This window comes from Micropterus dolomieu, linkage group LG05 (genome assembly GCF_021292245.1).
Source record: "Micropterus dolomieu isolate WLL.071019.BEF.003 ecotype Adirondacks linkage group LG05, ASM2129224v1, whole genome shotgun sequence".
Taxonomy (NCBI): domain Eukaryota; kingdom Metazoa; phylum Chordata; class Actinopteri; order Centrarchiformes; family Centrarchidae; genus Micropterus; species Micropterus dolomieu.
This window is the reverse complement of record NC_060154.1, coordinates 9022999-9044194: the sequence shown is the minus strand read 5'-3', so window position 1 is coordinate 9044194 and position 21196 is coordinate 9022999. Positions and strand designations below refer to the sequence as shown.

General features: G+C 40.6%; 1 protein-coding gene across 1 annotated transcript; it reads left to right on the top strand.

Annotated features, from left to right (window-relative positions):
* The first annotated feature begins 6285 nt into the window (after positions 1-6285).
* Positions 6286-20439, top strand: ivns1abpa (influenza virus NS1A binding protein a). Its single transcript, XM_046049653.1, has 15 exons — positions 6286-6461; positions 11495-11791; positions 11999-12132; positions 12597-12766; positions 12869-12944; positions 13075-13248; positions 14483-14608; positions 16244-16354; positions 16937-17078; positions 17325-17549; positions 17723-17844; positions 18135-18261; positions 18394-18525; positions 18806-18979; positions 19192-20439. The coding sequence occupies exons 3-15, from the start codon at positions 12022-12024 to the stop codon at positions 19452-19454; spliced, it is 1953 nt and encodes a 650-aa protein (XP_045905609.1). The 5' UTR covers positions 6286-6461; positions 11495-11791; positions 11999-12021; the 3' UTR covers positions 19455-20439.
* The last annotated feature ends 757 nt before the right edge of the window (positions 20440-21196 follow it).

Sequence of the window (21196 nt, the reverse complement as noted above, 5' to 3'; positions counted from 1 at the left end):
CTGAAAGAAGCTGCTGTAAAAGCCTGGAATAGCATCACAAATGAAGAATGCAACAGTTTGGTGATGTCGATGGGTCGCAGGCTTGAGGCAGTTATTGCAAGCAAGGGTTATGCCACCAATTATTAAATGTTATTTACTTTAAGATTATTTGTTCCATTACTTTTGCTGACCTAAGAATGCTGTGGTCTAATACAAACAGTGATATGTCCTAAGTTGTTTAACACATCTAGATGTGAATACCAGGAAATAAAAGCTGAAATTCTGAAGTCTTGTCTCATACTCATCTTTTGATCTTAAAGCCAAATGTCTTCAGTGAACAACAAAAACAAAGGGATTTGCCTTACCGTTCCAATACTTTTGGAGGGGACTGTATATATACATACACAATTGAATCAATCATTACTGGAGATGTTGATATGATATTCTTGAAAGCCTGGTGCTGTTACATCATTGTTTAAATGCAGAAGTCAAAGGGCAAGACCTGATCCAAGTGGGTTTCAAGGATCATGACCTCTTAACCTGTCTGCACAACGCAACTAACATACCAAGTGGTTTTATGTAGTCACTTGGATGGTTTATTCAACTTCAAAAGTCTCTGCCAGGAAATACAACTTAAGAAAATTGAAATTCAGTGCAAATATTATTATTCATGCACAACTTTGAATTCCTCACACTTTATCAACACAAGAAAATACAGCTTTTTGTGTATTTGGTAGAAGTAGAAATACTTCCATGTTATCAAAGATAATTAGAAACAAAATATGACAGCAGGTGGGTTCTGGCCGACTAGAGAAAGAAATAAGAGTGTGGCTAATTGAGTATTTTAATCAAAACAGAACAGACTGTTTCACCTAGCAGCTACCACATTTACAGAAAGGCAGTGTGCCCCCCAAGGAGATCAGTTCAACACTTAGCTTAGGTCAAGATAGCAGCTCAGTGTTCCACTAACCAAGTATTTTAATCAAACCAACTGACCCACTTCCTAAGAGAGGGACAGACAACAGGAGGGTGGGAAAGAGAGCGTCTGAGAGGGATTTTTTGTATTTCATTGGGACAAAAAGCTAGACATGCAGTACTCTTGTGACGCTTCCTCCTGTGGGGGCTAGAGGAGAGCCTGGCACGGTTCTGTGGGAAAGACTAGAGAGGGTGTTTGATAACAATGAGCCTTTGTGGCTGTACATAGTCACAATTATCAGTTACAGCAAGGTGTTAGCTGTAACTAATCATATGAAGCTCAGCATTCAACCAAGTTCAACCAGGAAGACTATCTTCATGCTTAATTCATTCACAACTATCTGAGTCTCTCTCTCTCTCTCTCTCTCTCTCTCTCTCTCTCTCTCAATTCAGTTCCACTCAGTTCAATTAATTTTTGCTTTATTGGCATGAATGTCAAAGAACAATATTGCCAAACTCAAAAGATAATACAAAAGAACAATTAATTTCATGCAGTTCATTAAATAAATACAATAAAATAAATAAAACAGTAAAAGTGTGTTTGTGTGTGTGTTTAAATAAAAAATAAAATAAAAATGTTAAAAATAAAAAATTAAAATAATACAAATCTCTTTCTCTAAAATAAAAATAATTTGAAAAAATAAAAAAAATAAATCTCTCTCTCTCTCTCTCTCTCTCTCATCCACACTCTCTCTTCCTGCTTCTCTAATCAGCTGACCATGGGCATTCAGTCAATATATTACTAGATTCAGATTTTGTCTCAATTTCCATCATGTAGTCGCTGTCAAATCTTAAAATCTGTTCTCCTCTCTGATGCTATGTCTTTTCAGTTCAAAATTGCTGCGGCCCTCCTCCACCCCATTCACCTTCTGCTCATCAGATCCAGGCCCAGTTCAAGCTCAGCATAAATCCACTCCTTATCACATCTAGATCTTCAGCATTTCTTCATCCCTTCATCACCACCACTAGTGTCTAGACTCCATCAAGGGTGCTTCTATACCACTATGGCTTAACCACCCCCTTTAATGTCAATAAATTATCTTATTATATTATTATCACCATAGGTGTCATTTACATTGGGGACGCTGGGGACATATCCCCACCACTTTTTGAAATGGCTGATTTTATCCCCACCACTTTTTAAAAAAAGTAATTTAAGCTAAAAAAAAAAGCTACTGTTTATAAAATGACCCCAAAACGTGCATGCACCAATCAGTAACTTTAACAACTTAATACACTGTTTAAGGATCTTTTCGTCTCATTCTTGTAAACCTAATACCGCGTATTATGATGTTTCTATGAAGTGTCTCTTCACACCCTAATCTGAGCCCCTATATCCCCACCACTTTTCACCACAAGTGACTCCCTTGTTGTTCACTCAGATTAGCTGAAGCTAATTTAAACTACTTACATTGTTGCGTATTTATGTAGAAGCAATTTCATGGGTTACAGATTGTAAAGTGGTGCAGGTTCAAATGAACTCAGCTCCATTGTGCCACATTTAGTTCTTACTCTATGTGCTATGTGCATGGTTCTATGATTGAATTCTTCACTTGGTTGCTTTGACATAATAAGTAAGTGTGTTAAGACTGTATGATACCTTTATTGGGGATTCAATGAATTTGAAAAAGTACACACATGTTGATGTCATGAGTGCAATATGCAGGACAACTATGACTGTGTGTAAGACTATGTAATAAAAAATAGAAAAGTAAAAATAATATTGACTGAACTGTCATGAGGCACATAACATATTTGATTTCTACACTGGGTGCAATTCTATTTTAAGAAACAGGATGAAAAAGGAGGAGCATAGATCATATCTGTCTTAAGAAAACATAACAGGCTGGATTCTTAGGAAATAATTCAGATTCTCTGGAATGCCTCACATAACACATAACTAGTTTGATGTCTCAGACCTCATTGACCATAAAGTAGGGCACAACTTGGATGCCTAAATTAAAAAGACACAGCATTCTCACCTTTGAGCTAGCCCCACTGAATACCCACTGCCTCTGTTTCGTCAATGTTATTGGTCTGTCATAAGAAGGTTAACTTAATGGGTTTCACAGTTTATCAGTACCTTATCAGAGGACTATGTAAGTACACACTTACGTGGCACTGTTCTCATTTTTCAGTGTCCCAGGGAGAGGACTAGGGAGGCATGTACAGTTTTGATGCTGTAAATATTGTATCTACCACATTGACTGAAGAATTAAGTGCAGAAAGATGTGGAAAGGTTTAACAAATGAATCCAATACACTGCAAAATTAAATAATTTCTACTGTATTAAACTAATGTGAATGTGGAATAAAATAAACTATTTTTATGCTGTCATATTTTACCAAATAATAACTCACTAAATAGCTGGTAAGGCCATCACTGCCATTATTTCCTTAAGCAGGTTTTTCAACATTGCAGTGTTACCCTCAGTTCTCCAGAAGACTTAAACCTCCTGCTTGTTTTAACAACATCCACACAGCAGTACCAGCCACGTGTTATTGTTGGGCCCAGATACCTAAAATATTCATAGTGTCCTTGTCAGAACTCATTTATGCACCTCATTGAACAAATCTCTGTAGAATGAAAGAATAAAGGGGGCACCAGAGTTTACAAGATGAGTCAGCAAAATGAAGGCTGTGTCTTTTGTGTTGGAATTAAATGAAGGCCACATCCACACAGCTTTCTGTAGCTAATTCAATTTTCAATAATAACAAGTCAGAGATAAAAACATCAGCAAAGCTAAGATTTTTCATTAAAGATGCTAACAAAAACACATCCATATTTTCTGTTGCAAAGTAAAAATGCTGACCATAAAGTACTGGTGTGCGAGCCATGTGTGCTCTTGTAGAAGAGAATCTGCGAAAAACATTGGGATGAGGGGATGACAACCTACAATATACAAATTGTTTGTTTTATCAATTTCAGAGTATACGGTCTGACATCAGAAATGCATGTTTAAGTGAATGTCAAGGTTCTGGAAAGAGGTAAAAGAAACTGATGTGATATGAAAAATGTAAGTTGCTCCTTTTGTTATTTTTCTTTTCCATATTAAGGAGAGTTTTTATGACAGCACTGGTGCAGCAGCTCAGCTGTTTGTGTGCATTTTAGGACAGATGGGGAATTTCTATGTACGCAGGAGAGGGGTCTTAGCTGAATGCCCAATAGTTTTGGCCACACAATTTGTATAGTAATTGAGTGTGCCATTCAGATTGGTTGGTGCTGCTGCTTATGCCAGTATCTTTCAAACTTTCAAACAAAATTAACTCTCACAACAGATTTTGCTGTCAACTTTTTACAGATTTTGTAGTAAGCTTTTCAGAATCTGTGTTTAGTATATAATACCTCCAAGGGTGGACACAATACAGTGAACAGTTGGATAGCTGAAGATAATCTAATTCTTCTGTATGGGGGTTCCTGCTCTACAGTTCAGGCACACATAGACCTAGCTACAAAAAAGAAATACAGGTGAAATATGATGCAGGTGGCTATCCTTGGAAACCAGCCACTGATTTTCTTGCCATGAGCCAGCAGTCCCTTCTTTCACCTTCTCAGGAATGTCACCTCCACACGGATGCAGCGTGTTGTGGTAATAATACCAGCACCAGAGCTGTTATGAAGAGATTCCTTTGTGTTGATAAACATAATCTGTACTGACTGGACCCCAGGCTTTAGTTGTTATCACTGTGGTTTTCAACACAATGGTCAGTGTACTTTCAAGGCTGTGGCCAACTGCTCTTGTGCTGCTGTCACCAAGTTTCATCTGGTGCCAGGCTTTCACAAACAACTTCACATGTAGATGAATACAGACATGCACATACACACTCCTTGTTCAGATACAAAGGCTGGCTGACACACGGGTATTGAAGCGATTCTTATCCTGTAATCTAATTACTGACGTAGTGAGGTAGTACTAAGCTCTTGAGTCAAGGCAGATGAATGGATTCTTCTTCCTCTAGATGACGTCTGTAGTAGTGGACAGGATTGAGCCCGGATGTTCCTTCTTAACGGCAGCATACATTGAGGGGCTAATGCATTCAAAACACAGGACACAAAATGGAAAAGAGAGAATTCCATACAGACATGACAAGCAAAAGGCAGAGGAGCAATGCTGGGTCCAGGTTAGACCCAGGACCAAGTGGACTTTACTCAGCAAGCTTCCACTCAGCTGAAGTGTCCTACTAGTCCTACTACTACTTGTAGCTCACTTGCTCTCTGACCTCAATTTTGAGGGCATAATTGGATATTCATTACTTTAGTAGATTTAGGCAAGAAAACTACTGTACTCAAAAGTATAAAGCCAATGTCATAACATATTGCTGATATCACAATTTCCTTTATCATTAAATTTTTTCTCTGAACTTTATTTTTTGTTTTTTTATATTTCTTTCTTTCCTTCCTTTCCTTCTTCACCTGATCTGAACACATGTGAATCTCCCAAAGTCTCACAGCATTGATCAAATTATAGCCTACTGTACTTTGCAATGAGTTTACTTTTACTGTTGATACTTTACTGATACATTTTACTGCCAAATAGATGTCTTGTTTAAGGACAAGTTTGAAGGTAGCACTTTTTCACTTTTATTTTCCACTGTGGCAAACTTTACTACTTCATAGTTCTAAAATCTTCTAATTTTTTTCCTATCTACTGATTGAAGGAAAAGATAGCATTGGAAACATCATGACGCAAACAATTAACTGAAATACAGAAGGCAGCCTACTTAAGGTGATTTTATTTTTACTATAAATTACTTATATTTATTATGTACACTACCGTTCAAATGTTTGGGGTTACTTGGACACCTTGTTTTCGAATAAAATTTTTAGTACATTAATTAAATAACATCAACTTGATCACAAATACAGTGTAGACATTGCAAATGTTGTAAATGACTATTGTTGCTGAAAATGGTTAATTTGTAATGAAATATCTACATATGTACAGAGGTCCATTATCAGCAACCATCAGCCTTTTGTTCCAAAGGCAAGCTGTGTTTGCTAATCCAAGTTTATCATTTTAAAACGCTAATTGATCACTGGAAAACCCTTTTGCAATCATAGTATGACAGCTTAAAAAGTGTGCATTCATTCGAAAACAAGGAAATTTCCAAGTCACCCCAAACTTTTGAACTAGCCTATACTGTATATATATATATTTTTTATACAGTTTCTGTAAATGACCCATTCACGGTATTGCATCCTGGATTTCATCACCTTCAGAGTAGGCGTTTTAAGACCGCCCACCTCTGTTTACGTCACAGTGGCGTGGCGGTGTCACAGGTTTTGTCGGGAGCGCGCTTTGACGTTACCAACGCCATTCTATCAGAACTCGTGAAGACTAGGCGGAGGGTGGACGTGCATCCACTACACAGCGAGATCAGACACCAACTAGTTCTAGCTCAACAAGCTGTGCCTGTAGCCGCGTTGCGTCTTTCCTCTAACCCGAACCAACCAACTCTGAATTCGCATTAAATATGTCTAATATCGTTTGTTGTCAAACACCTCAGGTAAGATTATTTCTGTTTTCAATATTATAGAGGAAATGATACTGATGTCTTTGTCAAGTAACGTTAGCTGTTAAAATGTGGATAAACCATTAAATCTGCTGTTGGTTACAGTGGATGCTAATGCGACCGTCATTCTTTAGCTGACCTTTACTGCTAATATATTAATTTAGCGTTTTAATGAATGGTAACGTTAGCTGTTGTATTTGCGCAGACTGGGTGGTAAGTAACAGCTGGAAATGCCTCTTGTAACGTTACGGCGCCGACAATGTCACGCAAACCGCCGTTTTCATCATCCAGCTTGTGTTAACCTTTATAATGACGCGGATATTTTGCATATATTGCCAGGCAAAACTGTGAAACTAGTCCTCTCGCTGGTTGAGCACGGACAAGGGAAAACGACCGAATGCGTTCCTTAATAAATTAAGCCGGCGGGCATGTCTTATGGCTCCCCCATCCTAGCTAGGTTAAGCAGTCTAAGGTGTCTAAGAAGGCTAGCTTCCGAGCGTGCCAGACCTCTCCATCTCTATTCACGTTGCTAGCTAGCTGCTTGGCTTCCAGTTCCAGCCGGATGCCTAAAACATTAACGTTAGCGGTACCTCACTTGTAGGCTAAAGCATTTGTATCGTCCGCGTTAGTAATCCGTGTAAAAGCCGAGTTAATCAGATTCTCGGGGGGGGGGGGGGGCTCTTGTTCCTGACCCAGTTTCTGGTGGCGGGATATGTGTGCAGACTAGCTAAATGACTTCTTGGTATAACGCCAGACATCATGGCCCTGGTACGTTTACTCTACAGAGGAGGAGGAGGCAGGCAGATGAATGACATTGCTTTGCAGCGAATAACGTTAGACAAATACGATATACTGGGAGGTCAACTGTACGACTCTTCCACTGGGTGGAGTAACATGGCATGGGTACATCCTGTCCTTAACTCGCCCTCCATTTAGTGCCATATTGTCAGATTTTATGAGCTGTGACCAAAGACTAACGTTATATAAAACAAGACTGGCTAGTCTTGACATAACGTTAATACTGACGCGTCACCGTTGTTGTCGACGTTGAACATTATTGGCTATACTATATCGATTGTCTAGTAAAAGGAAATTGTGTAGGTGACTCTCAACGTTTGATATTTCCTTAAGGAGTTGTATAGTGTTTCCCGCCTGCAGGTTGACTAATGCCACAGTAGTATTTGACCTACTATGCTTTTAATCCGGTTCTGAAGCTGGCAACCACGTTGAAAAATCCCAAATAACTAGGTAGCTTGATGATTTCACGAAGAAGGAGAAACATTTAGCAGTCTTTGTATCCAGTAGATGATTAATAAAATATCCTTACTGTCTGAGTGACATATGTAGACATATTCCCCTTTCTTCCTTAAGTGGTATCAAAATGAGTTTTTGACTGTGGAGGATTTTTACACATTTGATATGTTTTCCATTGTTTTGTAGAGTGTGCTGATGCATATGTTGCATTGATATCAGTTTTGCTACTGCTTTGATAAAGGTTTTTACCAACACAAGCCAATACAATGTTTAATGCCTCCTTAATTTGTTTTTTATTGTCACACCCTTATTCCAAGATGTATTAAATTTAAGCATACATTTCCACACAGTAAAACTGGGGGAAATCTCCAGCAATGCCTCTCTTCACCATTGGAGGGGTGTCTAACAAGCATTGATTGTTCAGCGGCAGACCTGCACTTTTGTGCCTGACTAATCAGATGGAAAAATGGAGAGGGAAAACACATTCTTTTCTGATTCAGAGCTACTCTCTGTGACAAAGTTGTGAACAATCTCATTCTTTCTCTTTTGTGCCTTTGCTTTGTCCTCTCCTTTTCTTTCCTGTTTTTTTTTAGTGTGTTCCCATAAATCCACATTTACAGCTCACCAAGTCTGCCTGGCATTTTGGTCTATACATAAATTCCTATGTGCGCAGCCGTCGATCTGATCTTGTCAATTATTTTCTGTTCTCACTGTAGTTTTTAGAGATGAATCTTGCGTGCCCATAAGGTTACCGAAGGGCAACAATTTCCCTAGAAGACAACTATTTAGTACATAGTCAGTGTGTAGCAGTTTTCTTTTTGCCAAGATTGTCTTATCAGTTTACAGAAGTTTATTGTTTAATCACAGTTGTGATTAAGGCAGCACGTCTGTTAAAGAATTATCTAGAGAGCTGAGGGCACAGCTTGCCTGGTGGGGTGCTAGGTGGAGAATAGAGAGGGGAACAAGGCCACAAGCGAGCGTGCTGGACCTAACGTGTAGAGGAGTTGAGCTTTTGAGCCTTCATAAAGAATCTTCTGCCAGATGTTGCGTAACGACTGAAAACTGGGTCAGTGTTTCCTCCATCCACATGCAGACAGGGTGAATTATAGCTTTCCATGCCAGCGTTGCTGTAAATGCTGCTCACTGCAATACAGAAAGACTAGGCCTGTATTCTAGCATGTGCCATCGTGCATGCGCATTTACCCATTAAAAATCTCTGGCGTGTTTCCCAGCAGTCTTATCTTGGTAGTTTTACACATCTGCCTTTCTTTGCCAAACCCAAAACAGTAGGGCAGCACGGCACGTCAATATGTTCAGTGTGTACTTTTCATAGTTCCTTTATTCCTTCTTCCCCTACAGACTGATGTAACCACATTTTGACCTTTTCTATTTTCCCCTTGTATTGTGCTGTGTATAAGTTGTCAAAAGGGCAAAAGAAAAAACAGACTCAAATGAGAGGCTAAGTAATCAGAGCTCAACATAATTCCCTCTTTTTCCCTTTCTGATACTTGACTTATTCTTTCTTAAAGTGGCATAGTGTGGTTTTGGGTTTAGTAGGTCACTAGATTGGAGCATTTAGTTGATCTTGCAGTGTTTTTATTTAACATTGGATAGATCGCAGTTTCCGATGACAAGTCATAACCTCTTACGTAATTTGTTAAATCAGAAATGGTGTGATTTACCTTTTCAACCAGCTTTTACAAATATTGCTGGAAAGCTAAGGGCAGGCTTATTACAATAGAAAATAACTGTTGCTGAATACAAAGTGTACTGATGTCTTACAAGAATTGTTTTTACAGCTGAAGACAAATGTTAAGACAAATATTATTTCAGTCACAAATGTGCCTTTCAGACATACCCTTGGGTTTGCTTGTATCGCTTTCCTCCAAACCATATGACTGCGGAGAGGATAGTTATTTCAGCAGCATACAAAGGGCATACTGTTTGTCTGCTCTAATGTTAATCTCGCTGTGTTTTATATTGTCTGTATTGTGCTAGCGGATAACTCAATGGCCTGAAGTCTACCCATGCATTGTGTACAGTGTACACAATTGTTATAATATGTTTTTGCTCTGTGCCTGACAAGGAGATTGTCAGATGGTAGGTAGGTACATTTATTTGTCACAATATAACAGTTATATAGTGAAAATGAGTTGTATAACTCCCTTCTGCTACATAGCAGTTAATATACATTAATACAGAAGCAATTATAAAATAAAAACGGAAAAACTATGATCAATGGAGCAGTGCTGAGGATGAATTTGAGCTTAAGTCTGATAGCTTGGTGGGGAAAAGCTGCTCTGCAGTCTGGTGGTGTGACAGCAGAAACTCCTATATCTCTTCCCAGAAGGCAGCAGGGTTAACAGAATGTCTCCCAGAGTCACATGTTTCTTTGAGGAGTAAAAACCTACTTTTATCTGTTAGTGGTTTTTTCATTATTGATTAGTACAAATATAAGTTCTGCACACAAACCAGAGGATTTTACTTAAAAGAAACCCTTTACAATGACTCAAACACTTGTACTGAAATGTGCCACTGACAGCAGCTAGAGTCACAAGTACATTATATACGCAGCACTTGATAGGATCACAGCTTTTTCTAATGAGTTAGAATTGCATGCAAGTTGGATACAACACTTGCGCAAAGCCAGGCTACCCAGTACAACCTTATCACATGGGGTGTGGAACATTTCAGTTTATGGGGCAGCTGCTGTGGTCTGTCTTGTCCTCTTTTCCCCTCTGATGGTGATAAAATTGTTGGAATTGCAGTGTAATTTATTTACTGAGCTTCCGATTGCAAATGGTATTGGGGTTGTGGTGGACAGGCATGGCATTTCTTCAGTTGTATTAGTTTTTGTTGTAATTGTCTCATTGGTACAAGTCGGATTTTTTATTGTTTGGCTCAATTTGAGATGCCTGAGGCTTGACGGATGGAGAAATCCAAACTCTTTTTAATAGCAGAATAAAGTATCTTGAAATATTGACAGATGGGATCTCTATTGGGTGTGACATGCAAGTGTGGGTAGGTGGGGCTTGTGGTCCAGGGTCACATGAAATATGGAGTACCTATCATGGCCAACCAGAATTCATAATACAGCCATGTAGTTGCATAGGAAAAACTGTGGCTGTGGAAACACTGTCACAAGCTGTTCCCTCCTGCATTTTTCTTATAGGTCAATGTTTGAATGAAGGGTTCCTATAGGGAGGAGCCAGCCAAAGGGGCTTGTCACATAAGATACAGTTGGAGTGGCCTTGCTTTAGAGAGAGTGAAGACAGAGTTGACGGCAGGAGTTGGATTAAATGGTCTTGCTTGGCCCGGTGGAACGTAGCAGCAGGTGTGGAGATTTTAAAGCGCTAAAAGGGGGATGTTGTAAGGGAGGAGTGTCAATGGCACTGACTTTAGCTACCAATGCTAAATGCATTTTGGTTTAGAGCATTTTGGGATAAAAGGCTGTTTTCTTCCTGAATTGAAGTGACTAATGTATCCTGAATCATATAGTCTATTCTTCTATGCATGTAGGGAATATAAAACTATTGTGAGCTCTACTGAATGTTTGGAAAATGGCTTGTGAGAATGACATTGGAGCAGGAGGAGGGAGAGCGGTGGTCTCAACTGCCTTCCCCGTGCGCATGGTTGTCACGTGGAACTGACTTGTGCTAGCACTGCACAGGTGCCAAGAACAAGTGGCAACAGTTTCAAAATGAGCCATTCGCCCTTTCTCCTCTAAATAAAACTCATATCCCCTTTTCCCTTCTCATTTTTTTTTTTTTTAGGTTATAATGTATGACCAACACAGAATAAGTACAACTCTATAGCCAACGGGATCCCGAGGACTTGATTACAGTCGCTTCAAGCCTGATAGTTTGTCGGTGCGGCTGCTCCCCCTCTCCCTTCTGCTCACGCCCGTTTAGTCAACTGGCATTTCTTCTAGCAACTTCCAATCCCTCTCCTCAGATGAAGACGACTTGGGTTCCACTGTGATCTCAGTTTACTTTGCCTGTTGCCTACCTTTGGTTCCTGTTCTACTCTCAGCAGTGGTGCTTCCCTGGATTTGCATTATTCTGTATTAGGTAAGACCCTGACTAATGCATAGGACAGATTATAACACACAATGCACATTACAGGCACCTAATCTTTTCTCTGGTCAACAATTAATAAAGCCAGCTATTACAATGTTGCACAACTGAAAGCATATTTGACAGATTGTAGAAGACAAGCATGCTGGGTATTGCTTTACTGGGCAAAAATAAATCTAAATATTTTTCTTTCCTTTGCAGGTATACTATCAAAATTAACAAAGATGATTCCAAACGGTTATTTGATCTTTGAGGACGAGAGTTTCCTGGATTCCACCGTGGCCAAAATGAATGCTCTGAGAAAGAGTGGTCAGTTCTGCGATGTTAGACTGCAGGTATGCCTAATGCAAACACACACACATGAGAGAGATGGAGAGAGATAAATAAAAAGGGTTTTAAGATTATACAGCATAGTTCACTAGGTCTGAGGGATGGTATGTCTTTTCTTCAACTCATGTGAGTCACTTGGAACCTTGAGAAAAATTCTTGTATTTACTTCAGTGTTTCCTGTTATGTTTCCATTGCTCTCGTATGTCAAGTGTTCCCACCATTTGTATTGTACAGACCTCTCATAGACATGTGCAGCCAATCAAGAATTGATAGGGAATCTAATAGCTTTCATTTGTCTTTATTGATCATGTTGCTTTTTTATTATAGACATTCTCTCAATCAAAATCTAGGGTTAATCTTAGTTTCCTTTTAATGTTGAAACACTAAATATGTTTTGTAATAGGGTTTCTTTTAACAAATTCCTACACATCCTAATTGTTTGTCTTCCTCTTTCTCTTCATTTGTCCAGGTGTGTGGTCATGAGCTGATGGCTCACCGTGCTGTTCTGGCTTGTTGCAGTCCCTACCTGTTTGAGATCTTTAATAGTGATAATGAGCCTCATGGAGTCTCACATGTCACTTTTGAGGACTTGGACCCGGAGGCTGTAGAGATCTTGCTCAACTATGCCTATACTGCCCAGTTAGTAGCGCATTTGACCATTTGCGCCTAATCTTCAAAATTCTTAACTTTTAACTTGATGATTGACAACCTCTTTTTCTTTGTCTTCTGTGTGTAACACAGGCTAAAGGCAGACAAGGAACTGGTCAAGGAAGTTTACTCTGCAGCCAAAAGGTTTAAGATGGAGCGAGTCAAACAGGTATGGTTTTCCTCATCGGTTTTTTAATCAAACTTAGTCCCCCAATGCTGCCATTTTGGACACATGATTTAACAGGTTACAAAGAATGTTACTTTTTATTAACTTTTAACATATCCCACTCTTTCCTCAGATTTGTGGCGACTACCTGCTGTCTAAAATGGATTCCCAGAACGCCATCTCTTTTCGTAACTTTGCCAGCTCTATGGGAGATGCCAGAGTTTTGGCCAAGGTGGACTCCTTCATCCAGGACCATCTGCTGGAAGTGTCTGAACAGGAGGACTTCCTCAAACTTCCCCGCCTCAAGGTACTAGCGTGAATATGTACAAATGCCATAATGTTTTTAATTAAAGTATTTTATAGTAAGTTTAATTAGTACCACTAAGTTATGGATGCTTTGTCAGGGTTGGGGTCATTCTCTGATCATGAAGCTACAAATCAACACAGGTTGGCATTAAAATTAGCCAGAGTTGAATAACATACTGTATTAAGCTTTTTATTTTTAGCTTTCTGACTTTGACACAAGATTAACAATACTTACAGTATGAAGGCGTGCCTTTACAGATATTACTAAACAGGAAAATTCTCCTAAGAATGTATTTATAGCAGGGGACTTAAAACATATGCTGTAGAAAGACCAAGCGTTGGTGGGTTACGGAATGTATGTCTTTGTTCAACATGAGAACAACACTAGGTACTTTAAGGAGGTAACTCTCTAGTTGAGATTGCACAAGTTAGACAAATTAAATGGCCTCCATTGCGTTTTACCCTGATATAGGATTGTACATTAGCTGGGGGCGGAAATGATTGTGTGATCGGTCAGAAAATGAGTGAGAACTACTTGTATGACAATGAAATGCTTCATCTATTAAAACTTCTGTTAATTACAGCTTCTGAAATGTGAAAAATTTCCCTTTTTTCCAGCTCCATACCATTTGTAAGTATAGGAGCTTGAGAATTTTTGTCAGACAAACAAAATAATGTATTTTGAAGATATCACTTTGGAACCAGGAGCTTGTTATCCACACTTGGCATTAAATTTGGTTTAATGAGGCCCCGGTTGGGAGTTTAAAACGAAATGGTTAACATTTTCATATTCCTGAAGCGAACCACAAATTTGACATGTATTGATTTATTATGACAAACATGGATGACTAGCAGGTATTTGGCCCGTTAGCTAGTTGCTGCTTGAATCAAGGTAACATGCTACCAAGGTTGTTTAAGAATTTGCTTAGACAAGACATGAATTTAGAAAAGCAACCTGAGCCTATAAAAGTTCTGTTGGGACACTTTTTTTTTTTTTTTTTTTAACTTTGGGGGGGGGATACATTTCACCAGTGATTATTCTCAATGTGTTTTTAATGTTTTGCTTACTGGTTTAATGAATGGTATGGGTGGTTTCCAGGCAACTTAATATGATACTGTTGTGAATCCTGTCACTATGGCAAAATTAAGTACTAAAACAGGCAATGAATCACATTGAGCTAATTCCTTCTGTGTGTAAATCTAACTTCCGTTTCATCCCTGTTGTGTGTTTACAGTTAGAAGTAATGCTAGAAGACAACCTGACCCTGCCCAGTAATGGCAAGCTCTACTCGAAGGTGCTCAACTGGGTGCAGCGTAGCCTGTGGGAAAATGGAGACCAACTGGAACGACTTATGGAGGAGGTCAGTACGAGGGCTTGCAGTCTTAAATCTTAGGCTGATATTCATTCCCACCCTGCCCCTTCCCCTCCCTCTGACTCCCCCTGTTTTTGACATTAAGATGTCATTAAGGGGGCTGAAATAGAAATGGCATGCCACTGTCATGCTGCTATGTCAGGATTGTTGTTTTTTTTTTTCTTCTGATTTGTTGAGGTTTTTGCAGTAAGAAACTCTGTACCCCTGAACCATACTACAAATTAGAGGTGAGCTGAAAAGAGCTGCCGTTTGCTCTGTTTTTTGTTTCCACTGTTCTCTTTTGGGTATGTGGTTGGTTTACATACAACCCCATCTGAGTGCTACAGTGCTCTTCTCCTCTGAAACAGAAAAACACAGGTTCTCAAAGGTCTGAACCTTGATTCTACTGTCTCACTGCCACTTTACTATCTGAGCAGGTGCACGTTTGTTGCTCCAGTACTAACAGGCCCTCCTCCCCGTTGATTTATCTCTCCTGTAGGTTTATTAGCAGCAGCAGGAGACCAGACTGAGGAGCCAGGACTGAGCCACCAGGGTAATGAGTCAGAGAGAAAAGAAAGGGAGGAGAGGAGCACTACTGCCTCTCAGCATTCTCTCTTTGCAGCCAAGCAACACTGTGCTCCCATCTGTCCATGCCACATATACAGATGCATCCCATTTCTGCATTTATCAGAACACATTGCTCACCAACCTTTAGCAATAAATACATCTAATTGAATGCCCCTTTAGTGCACACAACAATATATTCTCATACAGGCCTTCTTATTCACCGGCACATTCAAAACCACTCAAATTAGGCATTGGACAGAAAACAACATTGCAAATAGGCATAGTGATTTGCTTAGTACAAATATTATATTTCAATGGACTACAAATTAATTATTAATTCAAAGTGAAATTATAACGATTTATTATAAGCAATTCTCACATTTTATACATTTTTAGTAGCCTTTTACTTTTTTCTAAAACTTGCCCTTCAGATGGACTAGGTGACCTGAACACATTCTCTTTACTTTGTCTGGCTGAAACAGAACACGTGTTTCTTTTTTTTAAATTTTATTTCTTGTTGGATTTATTCTATTCCTGGGGATAATAATTAAGATTAGCATGATAGTTCCTACACCAGCACTACCGTCTAGTCATCTGGATTTGACTGCCTGTCGTGGCTGGCATCACAATGACCAACTCCTTCAGCTAGAGGACTGGTTTCCAAGCAGCAGAGGTGAAAAAAGGGTGACATGCAGCTCCTTCTCTCCTCCTCCTCTTCATTCTTCACAGAAGAAATTTCCAGATGCAGTCTCTCATTCTTCACTAGCTCCCTCTTCCTCTTTTTTTAAATTTTTGTTTTTTAGATTCAAATTAAGGAGAGCCACTGTCAGATACCTTCTTGAGCTCAAACACTAAACCCACTCTGTGCAGTGGCAGCAGCATCTGTCTTTTTAAAGGAAGCTTTCCATTTAAGTGACTGAAGATCCAGGCATTCGTCCCTTCCCCCTCTTCCTCTTTACAGCATTGCCCCCCCCCCCCTTCTTCCTCCTCCTCCCTCCTATCCCCCTTATGCTGGGGCTCTCAGTGTGTTGCCATGGAGACAGCCACATGGGTGTGTTGTTCCTGTTTGTCTTTCAGGTGCAAATGCTGTACTACTCACCTGACCATAAGCTGGTGGATGGAGGGCTGGTGATTGAGGGGCACAGTGAGGTGTTTGGTGGCGAGGAGGACCACCTTCAGTTTGTGCAGGTACTCAACAGCTTGTGCCTGGCTTCACTGTAATGACGTCTCTACCGCATTTTGCTTGGCAGTGTGTAGCCAACAGCTTATGCCGGGCCATGCATACAAATACTACAGAGCCTGTGCCTGGCTAGAAGTAGATCATAGGAGGCTCATTTAGTACTACAGTTTAGCCACAATGTAAAGACTAATATCAGTAGATTAGCAAGATATGAGCTATAAGTGCCTGGCTATGCTGTTGAGCATATATTAAAACCATATTTAGATGTTTAAGCTAATTTAAACCAGTTGAGCATGGGCTCATGATGGCTGTCTCAGCTTCTTACCCACTTTGTTTTGAGTTGTGACTGAAGTGTGTGCTGTTTGATCCGATTGTAGAGTGGTCTGAGACTGAGAGTTTGTAGTGCTGTGTTGGCTTCAGATGGCGTGAGATTTTTCAATGCATACTCGGACAAGATTCATGCAAGGTTCATTATGTCTACATTAGACCAGCTGGATCATAGCGTAGTTTGGAGTATGATTAGCTGGTGTTGGCTACTGGTGGGTCTGTGGTGCGAGCTTGGCTTCTGTAGCTGCGCTGTGCTCTTGCAGAAGAAACCCGTACGGGAGAGCACCCAGAGACAGATGAGCTGCAGCTCCTCAGGAAGCCTGTCACCCTCCAACCAAGCAGCAAATGCCCCGAAACAGACTGCCAGGAGAGAGTGGAAGTACATCGCCTCTGAGAAGACCACAAGTAAGTGTGTATGATCTACATGAGATTTGTCACAGTACAACCAGAAAGATATTTTTCTTTAATGTTTGTGTTCATAGATGCTGCACAATAAGATTAGGTGAAATTAAAGTTGGAAGTCTGGTCGATTCAAGACTTCAAAACTAAACAACTTTACTTGAAAGCATCTGAATTCAGAATGGTTTCTTTTTCTCCAGTATTCTGAGCTTAATCCCAAAACTTCCTAACAATCTCCAATCTTACCCCTAGACAACAACTACCTGTGTCTGGCTGTGCTGGACAGTGTGTTGTGTGTGATCTTCTTGCACGGTCGCAGCAGCCCTCAGACATCTCCCTCTGCCACCCCCTGCCTGATGAAGAGCCTCAGCTTCGAGGCCCAGCCCGAGGAGCTGGAGGAGCAACCGCTCTCACCCATGCATTATGCTCGCTCTGGACTGGGCACTGCAGCCCTGAACGGAAGACTCATCGCAGCAGGTTAGACATAAACAGGGTTAGAAGATAAGAGTATCGTATCATGCTCAGTTTCTTGTGTAGTGCCGTTAGTGCGAACGCTAAACTCTGTCTTTGTGGGACTTAACTGCAGCTCATGGACAAATGAGCATTAGAGAAGCGCCACTTTAACCTTTATATATTTGATGCTCCTGCAGGAGGCTACAATAGAGAGGAGTGTCTGAGGACTGTGGAGTGTTATGACCCCAAAGAGGACCGCTGGACCTTCATCGCTCCCATGCGGACTCCAAGGGCTCGATTTCAGATGGCTGTGCTCATGGTACGGTTTACAATTCGTCTTTATCTCAGAATTATTGACTCTACAATAAAGTGACATTTTTAATACTGGCCCAGGAGCGCACCCATTCAGTGATAAAAATAGGTTTCCATGGTCTTGTGCAAATACTTGCATGCTTACACTCTGTCCAAATACTTGGCTTTCTAAGTTCTTTAAACTTGCTGTCTGTCCTTGTAGTTTCTACAATACAAAACAACCAAAAGTTAAATGGGAGTATTTAAGTATCAAGTTGATGCGTTATCTAATGTTCTGTCCATTTACACCCCTCACAGGGTCAGCTGTACGTGATTGGAGGCTCAAATGGACATTCTGACGAGCTGAGCTGCGGGGAGAGGTACGATCCACACGCTGATGAATGGGCTCAAGTGCCAGAGCTGAGGACAAACCGCTGCAATGCAGGTCAGCCCCCTCTGCAAGGATTTATTAATCAGTTGTTGAATTTAATGATTTCTATCCAGGAAAACACTTGGTGGCCTCTGTTACTGACTTCAGGTTAGGTTTTTATTTCATCCCTGTCCTCTCTGTTTAAAGGTGTCTGCTCTCTGAACAACAAACTCTATGTTGTGGGAGGGTCGGACCCCTGTGGGCAGAAGGGCTTGAAGAACTGTGATGCCTTTGACCCTGTGACTAAAACCTGGTCCAACTGTGCCTCCCTTAACATCAGTACGTGTCCACACATCCCATCTACATTCAGAGCATTCCATTTACCTTTTGATACACACATGATCTAACCTCAAGAATAAAGCTGAGTGTTATCTTTTTCAAAGGGCTAACAAATGTCCATGTGTTTAATGTAAAATGTTATTTATTCCCTCTGGGAAATTGGACTGTTGGAGCAGAGAGGGCATTATGTTTAGGAATGAGACCACAAGTAGGATAACGGTTAATAAGAGAAAAGCTTGAGGTCTTTAAGGTTGTATTAATTTAGCAAATTTGTTTTCAGGGAGGCACCAGGCAGCGGTGTCTGAGTTGGATGGCTTCATGTACGTGATTGGAGGGGCAGAGTCGTGGAACTGCCTGAACACTGTGGAACGCTACAACCCTGAGAACAACACCTGGACCCTGATAGCCCCGATGAATGTGGCTCGCAGGGGCGCTGGCGTCGCTGTCCATGCAGGTAAGACCACAACCACAAACTGGTGAGAATGGTGGAACCACAGATGTGTGTTCAGCAAGTGACAGTTCTAGCAGCGTGTGTGTGTGTGTGTGTGTGTGTGGTACAAGAACATCATGTTCTGCGGAAAACTGACTTCTTATCTACACATTTCCAAAAAGCAAACTGTGTTTTTTCATTATGCTGATACCAATGTCTCTCACTCCACTGTCCAGGCAAACTGTTTGTTGTTGGTGGCTTTGACGGCTCCCATGCGCTCCGCTGTGTGGAGATGTACGACCCCGCCCGCAATGAGTGGAGGATGCTGGGTAGTATGACCTCTTCACGCAGCAATGCAGGCGTGGCCATGCTGGGCGAAACGATCTATGCTGTGGGCGGCTTCGATGGCAACGAGTTCCTCAACACGATGGAGATGTACAACCCCGAGACGGACGAGTGGAACGACTGCACCAAGACCCTGTCTCCCCTCTCTGACTGAAGAGGGGGAAGACGGGGGACGTGGGAAGGAAGGGGTTGGGGAGTTTCAGTGCTTCACCTTTTTCCAAACTAACAGGCTTAGTGACGTAATCGTGTTTTTGTGGTGTGTGACTGACTGAGTGAGTGAGCGAGCGTGCGTATAAGCGAATATTTGGGGGGTGGGGTTGTTGTTGGGATGAGGGGTCTTCAGTGAAGACTGGCTTATATTTGGCGCATTGGGAAGTGGGGACAAAGGGGTTATTGCCTGAAGCAATACTCCTTTGCATATTGCATACAATGTTTTTGTGCTGTATATATTTAGTTTCTTCCTCATTTTTTTTGTCATATGCCAACATTTAATACACATTTAGTGCTTTTCTTTTTCTCAGAGTTGAAAGGTTTGTCACTTTCATTGAGGGTTTTCAGATGAGCTAGCAATTATTGGTCACTTGGAAGGTGGCAGTATGGAGTGGTGACAATTGGCTTTTGAAAGTTAAGTTTATTTAACAATATTCCTGTTGTGGAAATGTAATTTTGCTCACATACTTAAAGGTCAGTGATTTGAAGCCTTACTCAGAGTGTGAGTTGAGAAACACCCGTCATGGCTTTTTGTGTCATTTTAAACGAGCTGAATTGCTTTTTGAATCTTAAATGATGGCCTTTTTTTATATATTTTTTATACACTGCTGATTTACCGATTAAAAGTAGTAGCAGACAGCTAAAGTCAATGAATCTAACCAGTGCCAGTTTTAGTATATTTTTTTATTTTATTTTTTTTTTCTTTTGTGCACACTCCACACATGCACAACCATGCTTCTGCTAACCAAACTTTTGTTATTGTGATTTAACTACTTGATGTATTTAGAGATGCAGTTTACTGAAGATCCTTTTTTTTTTTCTTTTGTGTTTTAAAGTGTCAGGCATTGGCAGATTCTTCTGGAAGGAATGTTAAAGCGAGAAATTTCACATTTGTAACATTTCTTAATTAATAAATCATTTAAATCTGATTTGTCTTCGGCCTATTTTCTACATGTATATCACTTAGTGATGTTGGGTAATTTAGCCATACTGTTTTACATTGTTATTTAGGTTTGCACCTCTTGCCAGGACTGGCAGGGAGCAGTAAATATTGAAGAGATATCTGGCTATGAGGGGCACAGCACAATTCTGAACCTACCCTGTAGCATTCTCCTTGGGGCCCCTCCGACGCATCTGCACCTATTCAGGCTAGTATCTTTGTACTCAGTCCCCTTTGTCCCTCCCCTTCCCCAATCCTACACCCCTGCTGTTATGATTGCATTAAAGGCTTTAACCTTTTTACATCATATATCAGCAGCTAAAGTCAGGTGCTGCAAGCCTTGCATAAAATGGTTAAAGGCAGATTTGCTGACCCTAAATATAGCTTTTACTGCTACCTTGTCTACCCTTTGTCCCTCTGTTTCCAATGCGTAATTGCCGTGCCCCGGTCACTACTGTCTAAGCTTTTATCGCCACCATTTTCCTCAGGTACTACCACATTAAGCCAGGTTTTTTTTCCCCCTGCTACTCTAAGTGTCTTTTAGGGGAGATTATACTAAGCTGGCTAACAGACCTCAGCAGGAAACGACTCACTCCGGGAGTATTGAAAGAGGACCAGCTGAGCTGGCTGCATCTGCGTGACGTCAGACACCACTGACTGCCAGTTTATTAAATCCCTTCCCTGTGCTCATTCACAGGTTAGCCTCTGATATTCTGCTGACACACAACAGTCATAGAAAAGAGAGG